Source organism: Nannospalax galili, unplaced genomic scaffold (genome assembly GCF_000622305.1).
Source record: "Nannospalax galili isolate Female #2095 unplaced genomic scaffold, S.galili_v1.0 scaffold17, whole genome shotgun sequence".
Taxonomy (NCBI): Eukaryota; Metazoa; Chordata; class Mammalia; order Rodentia; family Spalacidae; genus Nannospalax; species Nannospalax galili.
The window spans coordinates 1,812,397-1,825,083 of NW_008342276.1; the positions used below are offsets into that span (position 1 = coordinate 1,812,397).

Genomic DNA, 12,687 nt, shown 5'->3' on the forward strand with positions numbered 1-12,687 from the left:
GGCTGAGGCTTGAGGTAAATGTAAAGAACAAGGTTGCCTCTCCACATATAGCCCTTGGTGTCCACTTTTTAGAAAAGGCCAACTTCTAATAAATTATTCCTATAGGACAACACACCATTTACTTTTGACAACTGTAAACTGAACGAGGAAAAAAAAAGCTTAGCAGGATGTAACTGTACACTTCCCAATGCTCTGTAAAGGCTTATGCCTGTTGGCTTCACAAAACCCCCAATGTCTTGCTATGCTACCCATGTTTTTGGATGAAGATACAGGTTTGGAGAGCAGATAAGTTTCACCCAAAACTCACCAGTGACTAAGTGACATGAGTCTGGCTTTAAATCCAGAAGTTGGCCAACTTTGTGTGAAGAGCTCTAATTTAATATCCTATAGTTTCAAGAGCCATGTTTTGAGATCACCACCAGCCTATTCCATTACCTCACAAATGTTAGGCCAAGTTTTATTATTAGAGCAATTAATACTAGTGAGTAGATGTAAAATTGTGTGTTGTGGTGGAATTGTCAAATTCCTAGGTTGTGGTAGTTTAGGTAACAACTACTGTGTTTCTAAGATGGTTAACCTGCTGTTGGGCTAAGATAACGAAAGACCAACATTTCAGAATTCTGATAGTCTGGGATTATTTTCCACTTATGTAGCATTACATATTAAAACTATAAGGAAGATTTTCAAAAGATCTTAAAACCTGGAGTTCCTGAGATAGAGGAAAGTGCTGCCAATTATTCATGTCCTTTGCTATTTGTTTCAGGAAGCTATGAGAGCATTTAACCAGAAAGCTTGACCCAGCACAGGATGGGATCAGCACAATTCCTCAAGGAATTCGTCCTCAATTGAAATCAGAAAGGTAGAGAGCAGTGAGTTGCCAACGACATGAGCAACGGGGACCTGCAGACAAAGGGAAGATACTGTGCTCAAAGGAGGGAAGAGCAAAATGTCATTCCCAGGCCCTTCCAGAGTATGCTGAGATTCCCTAGCAGCTACTTTTAGTCTCTCCAGTTTGCTGAACACCCAGTACTGTCAAGTGTCTATCTTTAAAATACTACTTTAAAAATTATGAGTCTCTTGTTTTAGACATTTTTACAAGAGCCACTATATTGAGTGCCCAATTATACGCACTTCACAAATTCCTTATTTCATGTAATTTCCACTAAACCTTAAGTTTAGCACAAAATTTTCTGACTGAGAAAAACTGAAACCCAAGACCTCAGTGACACTCAAGGGTAGAGTGAAGTTTTAAATTCTGTCCATTTAACTGCACTACAAGGCCTCTTTCTGGCTGACCAATTCATTTTTTTCTTGGCGAACCTTTCTTGGGGTTACTTATAGGAGTAGGAGTTGGGAGGTTGCTTACAGAGCACAGATGATTCAAGCACAGCTTCGTCACTGAAAAGCTCAGCCTAACATGGGATGACTCATAAAAGCTGCAGCCATGAGCTCTCTGCAGATTGACTTGCAGGCAGCCCCAGAGCTGGGAATCTTTTTCAGGCAGCTGGGCTGGTCAAAAATCTCCTTACCCTCAATGCTTCTAGTATCTTGTGGAGGAGCCTTGTGAATATTTTAAGGTTCAGCTTTCCCAGACACATGAGGTTTCTTTACTTTCTGAGTCTCAGGAGCTTCCCCTTTCCAGGACAGAATGTTTCAACTTAAGAAATTGTTAAAGAACAGGTAGATATGAAAAAATAAACCAAACAGGGACTCAAAGACTTGCACAAGTATGCTCACAGTAGCACAATTCACAATAACCAAAGAGTAAAAACCCATGTCCATCAATGTGTGGAATGATGAATTATGGTTATGTTTATACAATGCCACAAAATAGAATAGAATTAAGTACTTGTATATACTTCAATGTGAAGTTTTTGTATCTTTAAAAAATATTTTATTGAAATTTTTATTTTTGTGTATTAGTGTTCTGCCTGCATGTATGTAAGTGTACCTGTGTTGTGCAATGCCCACAGAGGTCAGAAGAGGGCGCTGGATACCCTGGAACTGGAGTTATGGACAACTGCTAGACACCATGTGGGTGCTGGGACCTGGGTTCTGCAAGAGCAGAGCGTGCTTTTAACCACTGAGCCATCTCTCCAGCCCCGAGTTTTGAAATCTTAAAGGTTAAAATTTTTTAAATGTTTTTAATTCATTGACAATCTAATACAATGGATTTTGATTATATTCAGTTCCTCCGTCCATCTCCTTCCAGATCCACCCCTACACCTCCCTCTGCTCACCTGTCTTTTTTTTTCCTTCTTCTTCTTGAAGTCCACCGAGTCCAATTTGGGTTGTCCAAATACTCTTGGGTGTGGGCTCATCCCCTGGAGAGTTGGTTGACCATTCTTAAATGTAGGGAATGATGGCGTGAGGTCAGGGATTATTCTTAATTACACTGTAAAAACACATCTTTCAGAAGCATCAACATTACTCCAAGATGGTGGCAGCAGACTCAGTCTTCATAAATTCTTTCTGTTCGTCATTCTATTATGATGCCCTGAATAGGAAGCAAGAAACCCCTGGTAGGACATAGGTCCGTCTTGCCAGTCTGTTTTAAAGTTCCCTTAGTGGGTGACTGAAATGGGCAGTGATGTTATGTTCTGCAAGCACGGTCTGGCTGTACCACCTCCTTTCTCTGAGAAGTCTCCTTCTCTGTAACACTCTATTACTACACCTCCATTGCGTAAACCTCACTGCTCAGAGCCTCACCTTCTTTGAGAGGCTTATCCCGACTACCCTATGACTAACAACCTATTCCAATACTCTATGTTTGTGACTTCAGTTTATGTTACTTGTATCCATGCCAGAATGTAAGCTCTGGGAAGACATAGAACTTTGCTGTATATTCGTAAGACTCAAAGCACTTGCCTAAGTTTAGAATTACATTAAAATGGTGCAGCCTTTCAATACTAAGTCGTCAAATGTTTGCTGTTAGTCATATATGTGTACTGAAATTTAAAAATATATTTAATTATTTAATTAAATGATTATTATTTAGATAATAATTATTCTAGATAAGGCAAACAAAAGAGGTATTTGGCCACGGTAAAATTTTCAGTCAGTTTTTCCTTGGAAACTACCAACTGAATGTTTCAATATGTACAGCTTGTAACACAACTTTTATTAGAAAAGTTATACATAACATAGCATCAACTATTTTCAAGAACAATATTAAACCCAATAAGCGACAAAAACCAGACTAACAAAATGTGTAACAAGAAACTAATGACCTTTCTATAATCAAACATTCAATTATCTACAATGTCTTTTTACACAGGGGGAAATCCATGGTTTACAGGCACATCATATTGAAAATAAAACTGCAGTAGAATTTTATACCATTACTATTCTTAAGAAACTGAATCATTAAAATAGTAATTATGAGTCCACAAATTTAAAATATTTCACATAATTTTAAATTAATGGTATACACGGAATCTGAGTTTTAAAAGTGACTTTTTTTTTTCCCACAAAAGTGCTGACACTTAAGCTAGAACTTTCACATGATTTTTCCCTAAAAAGTTAAGACATGTTTTGATATTTATAATAGTCACATAATTTCTGATGCTATCTGGTCTGTTAATAATAAAGCCTTTATCTGGATGTTTTTCTTCATTTAAATTATAGGAAACTGGATATAGGTTTACAGTTGCAAAGCTAATAAAATAAAGTTCCAAACACAGGAGTGTGCAGCATTGGAAAGAGCTCAGAACTAACATTCATAATAAATATCAGAGAAGCCATGAGTTTTTACAGCACTGTTTGCTAAAGGCAAGTCAACCTGGGGGTATGATTTCTCATCAGTATGCCCTTTAACAGGCAGGGGAAATTTCTATTTTCATGATCTTATTTCACAAGCAAACATACCCAAGCGTCTCTTAAAGTGATCTGCAGCTCCTGGAGAGTCATGCCATTGTAACGTAACAAGTCTATTTCTGATCATTCCAGAGCTGCACTAACACACCAGAGTTCAGGACAGCAAAGTTCGTAAGACTCGAATGGAATGATTTCAGAACAGAATGCTTCCACCAAGCGAGCTCTTTCTGTAGTTGAAGAGGACCAGTCACAACACAAATTCACAAATTCTTGCTCATTACAGACAGAGACTTTGAAACATGATCAAGAAGATAACCCCTGCTGCTTTACGTACTATCTCTAAGTACAGTGGTTAACCAGACTGCCAGTTTATTGACTCGAGGACACTTTCTCTTCCTGTCAAGGGACTCAAACCACAGCTCTTTAAAGTGTCAGGCATTTTCCTAGGCAGTTTTCCTTTTCAACACAGTAACAGAAGACTAAGATCAAATGAGGACTTTTGACTGTTACTCCATTATTACATGTACCAATATTGCACACATCTGTTCTGAACTGCTAAAAAGAGTCTTCTGGGTTCTTGGGGTACTGTTTTCTCCACTGGAACACAAACCCAACCCACATAAGCAGTTTCCCTTAAAAGATGAAAAAGACAAATTAAAAACATTAGGGGGAAATGAAGAAAGAAAAGGCAGATTTTGTACAGACAAAACTCTAAAAAATTTTCTTAAAGGGTTTTGGGTGCCCTACGCACGGGGGCAATTTGTACGCACTAGTGAGTGATCACTAGCTCTAATGCCTCTCTAGCTCCTCAAATAATATGGAACCTTGGTCCAGGTGTTGCGATGATGTCACTGTATGGCTCTTCCTGGGTCAGCTCGATGGCTTGCTGCTTTTTAAGAACCAAAAAGCTGTAGAATTTTGCTGCGGCCTGCTTTCTGTTTGTGTTTCGACACAGCTCAAGCAAACTGATAGATTCAGCTCCAGTTTTAGCAAGAGCTCGCTGAAATAAAATAAAGCAAAACAAATGAACTACAGTAATGACACAATGAAGCAGTAATTGATGATGCCAATTTTGGTACTGCTAAAGGCAAACTATATTCTGTTGGGGGCTGGGATTAGGTTTTTCTTTTTTTAGTTATGATTCTCACATTAATAAGGTAAAGGCCCAAAACATATTATGGTATGTCTATAAGCAAAAGAAAAGTCCAAGAAACAAGCTAATTTGTTACAATATAATTATCTGTATCTGGAATACTAAGGATGAGAGATATGTTAACTGACATCTGCTGCTATGTTGGTTCAACACATTAAATCTGCTCAATCAAAAATACAAGATACACATGCACAAAGGAGTTTCCGAAAACAGCATCACAGGTCTACTTTCCAGGATGGCCATGGGAAAGCACTCTATCTGGATGTTTTCTAGGTTTACTCCTGACTTAACAATTTATATATCTAATTAAAATATTTTATCATCTGGAGAAATCTCCATAAAGGTTTGTTTTCTGAATCTACCACCGAACTTTTCTGAGAACGAACTTCTCGCTAGGCTGTGCTGGCATACCTGAAGACCATGAAGCATCTGCTGAGTCCTTTTGTTCCATCTCCTTTCTTCTTGATCCTGATCACCCCCCGAAGCATCTTCATCCTGAATAAATGATAAGTTGACAAAACTGCTCTGCTGAAAATGATATAGATATAGAAGTATCTGTATCCTGACAGCTCTTCGCTAGTGGCCTGAGTAACAGAAAATTGTAATCTTGCTTAAAAAAAGAAATCATCTGGCATCCAATAAGGACTTTGAAATTTGTCTTAAGCTCAAAAGTAAAGCAGTGGCAAACAAACATTTGAATGTACTGGTTCTACACTGTTCTATAAGGATGTAGTCTGCAGTGAAGTATATGAATTGCGAGAGGTCCCCCTGCCCTCCACCCCCAGTTAAGAACATATGCCAGGACATAAACCAGTGTTCCATTAAGTACAGTGTTTCAACTATAGAGGTGTAAATAAAATAAAGCAAAAGAAATGAATTAAAGCAACCCATACAAGGGCTAGAGAGATGGCATAGTGGTTAAGAGCACTGGCACTCTTGCAGAGGACCTGGGCTTGATTCCTAGCACCCACATGGCAGCTAACAACTGTATGCAACTCCAGTTCCAGGGGATCCAATGCCCTCTTCCAGTCTCCACTTGTATTGCACACATAGGTGCACTTATATACATATAGGCAAAACACCCATACACATAAAATTGAAATAAAGTAAACCACACAATAAAGTAGTAAATGAATGATGCCAATTTTGGTACTGGAAAAGTAAGTTAATTAATGTTGGACATGATTTTTGTAGTACAGTTTTCTAGGGGATTTATCACCACAGACCAGTACCATTACCAAGGAACCTGCATACTGTCGGGGACTAGTACTGGTCTATATATTAAGAGAAACAGGCTACAATTTTATACATACATATTTAACTTTATCCCAGCTGTCTAAATGACTTTCTGAACCCTCAAGATGCTAAGGGCCAGGAGTGTTCTCCTGCTGCACTGGTACTACACACCATGTTCTAAGAAGCCAGAGAGCTCAGCTTTACGTTTAACGGAAAGCATATACTGATTCAGGACTAAGTTTTAGATAATGGCACACTCTAGCAGAGGTTGGAGTGGTTGGAAAGCTGAATTTTGGCTTTAAAATAATGTAACACTTCCAGTAAAGGTAAGTACCTACTGTTATTGCTGACATGAAGATAAACGAGAACGATGAATAGTTGCTAATAGAAATGCATTCAATCTATAGTCTTGGAAGAATTTCTAACAGCTCTCTTTAGCTACTTGGTAAACATTTTATTTTAAAGGCAAAAGTTTAAACACATATGGCAGAGCATCAACAGAAAAGCAAATTCTAAGTCACACTACCTTAATGATCCAGAAATAAGAATTTTCAAAAGGCCCTTGAACAGTTAGAACACTCTTCAGAGGAGAAGGAAAATCTATTTCTAAAATGTCTCTACTTTTTGAAGAGTAAAAGTCCTTCAAATCTCTACTCACATGAGCCAGGACTTACTCTGGTCTAATTAAAACAAAACCAAAACACAGACAATGGAAAATGTCTGGTTATTTGATTTCTAGGCCACAGGCAGAAGAGGTCAACCAAACCCTGACTATACTATCAAGAAGAATTGACCACTGACCACAAAATAATAAAAAGCAGCTATAAGCAATTTAGAAGTCAAGGCAGTCCCTTGTCTTTCAAAAACTCCCTGAGGGAAGTGCATGAATACAGTGCAGCCTAAAATTTGATGTTATTTAATGACTTATGACACTACGAGTTAAAATTTTTATCCTATCTGAACATTTTTCATCACTCTGATGAAACCTTAATCAACTTAGCTCTAACATGAAAAGTGATAGCCTGGTGAAGTAAAGCTTTGCTAAATCTGGAATTTACCCATCAGAGCTTTTTCCAGTTTCCTTACCTCTTCCTCCTCTTCCTCTTCTTTCTCTTTCTCCTTCTCCTTCTCTTTTTCTGGCAGAAGCTCTAGCTCTGGTATTAGTTGACAAAGATTTGGAGGCTCTTCTGGGGGAAGTTCTACTGGTGGTATTTCCATTTGCTCTACCTGCTGAGGCTTAAGAATACAAAGGCAATTCAAGACAGGTCAGACAAGACCCACGCAAGCTCAAAGCAGACAAAAACCCAGCACAGACGTGGGAAATAGGTAAGAAGCCCCAACCTTAGCTAAGGAACTGTTGGTTTTCTTTAGGGTAGTGACACTAGATGGGTTGACCAGACTCCAGTGGATGAACTCAGAGGGACATTTGGGGACACAAACTTGGCTCAACAGGCCTCAAATAAATGATAGAATGCATGAAATCCATCAGGGGGATTGAGGGGTACAGACAGGGGAGGGAGTCTAAATATGACCAAGATATACGAAATTTGCAAAAATTCAATAAAAAAGATATAAGTTTTAAGGGTGGCTTCTTTTAAAATGTAAAACTGGCTGAAGTTTCTAGATAAAAAGATGTATTGGGCCTACATTTCCACACTTTTCCATAGCCAAAAATTGATTTTTCTTGCAAAGTAACAATATAAAGGAGATTCTGAAAGAAATTATCCAGTGCCCTAAAACTTCATTTTTATGCTTTGCAGGAATCACAAACATAACCAGCGGTATTTTAGAACATGGTAAAACAAAAAGTTTAAGTAGCTTAGTATTACTAAAGTTATTACAATATAACTTTGAAAACATTAACAAAAAAAACAAAAGTCTTGGACTACAGAAATGGCTCAGTGGTTAAGAGCACATACTATTCTTCCAGAGGACCTGAGTTCGATTCCTAGTACCCATGTTGGACAGCTCAGGGCAGGCTGTAACTCCAGCACTGGACTGGACCCGTGTACAATCCCACCCTCCACATATACACATAACTAAAAAAATAATAAAAAACCCACAGGGGACTAACAACCGTTCAAAACTCCAGTTCCAGGGGCTCTGACGCCCCCTTCTGGTCTCTGCAGACATTGCATGACATCAGTGAATTTATGTATATGCAAGCAGAACACTCATACATATACAATAAAAATGAACAAAATTCCCCTCGTTTGACAACACAAAACAAAAAGTCTTTAAGAAACCATCAGAAGGAGAGTACTGTTTGAGTCACCTATCTACTATCTGCTCCCTTTTCTGAGCTCAAGAATAATAAGGCTTACTGACAAGTCCTTAACTACCAGAGGGCACACAGAAAGTTCTTAAGGTTGGCAACGTTTTCCTCTATCAGTATTTCTCAGAGACTGAAACAGGAGCTCAACTTATCAAAAGGTCTCTTTTATTCTCATTAATTTATTCCCCAGACTTGAAATTGAGAAGGCCCATACCAGGTACTATTACTGCCTTCATACTGCCTTTTCTCATTCCAGCTGGCCTTACAAGAGTAAGAGTATGAAGGAGCCAGTCACTATTTCACTGTTTTTCAGTTAAGTTACAATGAAGTCTTAAAAACTGTCCAGTACGGGAAAGAAGCAGGAATTTGTATTGAAGAATACACCAGCACCAGGTTTAGAGCCACTGATGCCATACTGATTAAGGTTGCTCATTTTGGACCACTCTGAAGCAAGGCTGTTCAGAGTCAGGCAGGCTCTGCAGACTGTCAGCATCTTCTCCCACGTTCGTACGGTACAAACACTAAGCTCCCACCTGTGGCTATCATTCTTCTGGACCCACTTCCTTGCCATTCGCTGCCTAAATCAAGCTACTTCAAAAGGTCTCCTTAACTGCCACTTGCTACTAACTGCAGGAACACTGCCCAATGCTTTCCTTACAGGTATCACAGGCTCTGGGTCCAGTTGTCCAGCTTTTCGTTTAACTCCCTGAGGGGGTGGAGGCGGCATGGCTGACTCATCCAGGTTTGTTCTGCTGGCTTCCAACACTGATTCCTGGAGGCGGCTCGGCTCCTCCAAAATGGGCTCATCTGCCAATATCACAAGAAAAGAATTTAGTTTTGAACAGTATTTTAGAACAATTTACTTTTACTTAGTTACTTTTTCTAATGAAAAAAGGAAGTAAAATTTTACTAGGACAAAGATCACTTAATTGATAACAATAAAAGAGGTTGTGGGAAAAGTCTTAGAAGTGTTTTACTCCCAGTCCAATGCCAGACAACTGTTTAGTTATCATCCAGCCAATCTTGCCTTAAAGCTTTCTGAAGACAAAGCTTCTAATCCAGCTAGGTGAGGACAGCCTATGCATCTGTGACCCACAAACAGTGCTCATTCATTCTGCACTGCTATTATTTGAGAACATAAAGGTAAACCTAAGGCAAATAATTCATTTAAACTTCATCTGGAACGCTACAAACAGAACGGACCGATAACATCACGCTGCTGCTGCTGTTGTTGCTGCTGCTGCTGCTGCGGCGGCTGCTGCTGCTGCTCCTCTCTAGGAACTTCTGGATTCTCAAATTCTTTAAGGAACTCATCCAAATTATCTGCCTCTCCTCCTTTCCTCCTTTTTCTAAGGTCTTCTGGAACAAGTGGTGTAAGACAACGTGTGAAGAGCTAACAAAAAGGAAAAATAACAGCTATAAAATCACACTAACTCAAGATTCACTAACATTTGTAGTTTTCTATTTTCACTAAGGAGTATTTTAATGCCGCTTATAATCAGTATTCAGTATATGCATAATTTAGCAGTTTCCCTTAACACAGTCTCGGATTTCATTCCACCTTAAAATGATTTAAAATACGCATGTTCAATGTAACTGCAATCATTTTAGAAAAGTTGAAAATCACTTCTCTCTTATTAAATGCTAAGGTTTACATGTATTTTCTGCAGTTGTTTTCACTGTTGCTCTCAAGTCATCCCAACTGCTACCATTCCATAGTTTTACACTGTGCTCTTCTTCCCTTAATCGCACAGCTCATTATCACACGAAGTCCTTTATTAACGAGTAGGTCAAATGTGAGTATCTCACACGTGAAGAGCATCTCATCCTTGTTCTACTTCAGTGTTTCAGAGCCTCTTGTGTCCTGAGTAACAAATGGCAACATAATAAACTTCTCCACAGAAGTGTTTGTTACCATATTTTAAATGACTCGCCTAGGAAACATTTCTAATGAGCTTATTGAATCAAAGTACTTTTGTGGTTTTCATTAGTACATGCTCATTGTGGATGGAGGATTGTATCATGACACTATCACAAAGGTATGAGCTAGTCCTCCTTCTACCTTCCTGTCTTTCCCATGGTTTCTGGCCACTCAATCCCAGTGAGTTTAATGAGGGGTACATGTAGGAGCACGGGTGAGGTACTTGTACAGAATATGACTATCTTACAGTGGGTACACCACTGAAGAAAGCATCTCTTTCAAAAAAATAAATGATTTTTGTTTATTTTTATTATTTTTCATTTTCTGTGTAGGAGTGTATTGCCTGCATATATCTAAGTATAGTCATGTCGTGTCATGCAATGCCCGAGGAGGCCAGAAGAGGGCTTTGGATTCCCCTGGAAAAGGAGTTATAGATAGATGGTTGTCAGCCACCCTGTGGGTGATGGAAATCAGACCCAGGTCCTCTGCAAAAGCAGTCAGTGCTCTTAACTGCTGAGTCATTGTCTCCAGTCCTAGAATACTTTTATGGACCTTCTTGAAAATGACTGTATCATAGTGCCTCAAATAAGAGCAATTCTACCATAACCTTGCAGCCGTGGAGTACTTTATAGTAAAATATCCATTGTTCCCTGCACATTCAACTCAAAACACAGTAGCTGTCTAACAGCACTGTTTCACAGAACAGATACCTCTGAAATGTATTTTGCAGTAGTTTGGAACCAAAATGAGTTGAAAACTGCTTATTAGTGGGAAAAAAAGAAATTCCAGAAATCTGGAATTCCACCAGAGGAAATGAACACTTGAAGTTTAACCCAGAAAACAAAAGAATGCAGATCTGGAATATGAAGCAGAGTCCTCATTAAGACCATAAGCTAAGTTTACTACAGGAAGTTGAGAGGGCATTATTATTAAAATTGTTCTTTCTTCATACATCTTGTAGATATGCCACATCAATACTCAGGTGAGGTGATGCTCATTATATTATGATTTAAAGGAGGAAAAAAGAGAAGTACCACATAGTTGAAAAGTATTTGATCAAAAATGATTTCAGCAAAGGTTTTAGAAATTAATGTTTTTATAGAAGTCAAAATGTACACAAAGTAAACATGTCTGCCACTTTACTACCTTCAGTAGTCTGTTATTCCACAGAGGCTGAGCAGGTAAGGAGAAGAGTTTTTCCACTCCTCCTGTTTCTTTCCACATCATTAGCTTCTTGGTAGGAGGTGCCAGATCCAAAGTTGTAACAATATCAGAATAATCACTAAGTTGGGCTCTAATTGTCTTGCTATCCAACTCTTTGACACTGTCAACAATCAGCTTCCTCTTCCTCTTGGCTTTCGTTTCTTTGACTAGAATAAAACAATATAAGGTTATTTTCCTGAGACGCCAACAAGGAACATCCTCCTCCTGGACTTTGCTGGATTGGTACCTTCTGCTAGAATTTCTACATACAGATCCTGGTAGAAAGCCTTCAAGAAACAAGACTTCTGAACGGATGCTTTCTAAGCATTATTTAGAACAGAGCTGTTGAACAGAAATCTGCTGAATGAATAAATACATTCAAACTTAGCACAAAATGAGTAAAGAAATCCAAGGGCCAATACCTTGAAGCCCATGAAACTTTATACCATGAACAGCACACACCACACTTGACTGAGAGGTGAGCTAAGTCCTAAGTTCTGACTTTCTTAACAGTGGCCATTAAAAGCACCCTCACCTTGCTTAATTCTTATTTTGTTTGAAACAGGAACCATTACTTACAGGAGTTATAAAATACTCTGCATATAGTGCAATGCCTAGACTGGGCTGCCCAGAAATGGTTGTAAGAACTCTCATTTTTACTGGATAAGTTATAATTCATAAATGGCAGCTGCATGAGCTGTCTGCTAAAGGGAAAGAGAAACCCAAGCCAATCAGAGGTCTTGAGATAATGTCCTAGACATGGTTCATGTATCTGTTTTTAATCTATACCACGTTGCAAAGTTAAGTAGTACACTGCCTGTTTCAATAGAAACTTAAGATTAAAATTTATCACCTCACCTTGTCACATGTGCCATACCTCATGGTTTAACAATAAAGCATTCATGAGGCTAAAAAGCATAAAGACGTTACACTGTCAGTTTTTCTCCCACATCTGCCTAGCTACTGCATTCCCATCCCCCCAAATAAAACATCATGTTCTTTTTTTTTTTTTTTTTGGTCTTTTTGAGACAGGGTCTCCCTGTAGCCCCAGCTGTCCTGGAACTCACTATGTAGACCAGGCTG

The 12,687-nt window shown here is 38.7% G+C and overlaps 1 protein-coding gene across 2 annotated transcripts in view; it reads right to left on the reverse strand.

Annotated features, from left to right (window-relative positions):
• Positions 1-3,100: 3,100 nt before the first annotated feature.
• The window catches only part of Rad21 (RAD21 cohesin complex component), a 31,611-nt gene continuing 22,024 nt past the window's right edge, over positions 3,101-12,687 (reverse strand). The window contains exons 8-13 of one of the 2 annotated variants that reach the window (XM_017799354.1): positions 11,548-11,771; positions 9,684-9,873; positions 9,139-9,287; positions 7,292-7,441; positions 5,381-5,464; positions 3,101-4,816 (exon numbers count right to left, since the gene is read on the reverse strand). In XM_017799354.1, coding sequence (XP_017654843.1) covers positions 4,625-4,816; positions 5,381-5,464; positions 7,292-7,441; positions 9,139-9,287; positions 9,684-9,873; positions 11,548-11,771 — 989 coding nt within the window. In that variant the 3' untranslated portion in view covers positions 3,101-4,624. The remainder of the gene's footprint in view (positions 4,817-5,380; positions 5,465-7,291; positions 7,442-9,138; positions 9,288-9,683; positions 9,874-11,547; positions 11,772-12,687) is intronic. The other variant, XM_008837961.2, reaches the window with a different exon arrangement.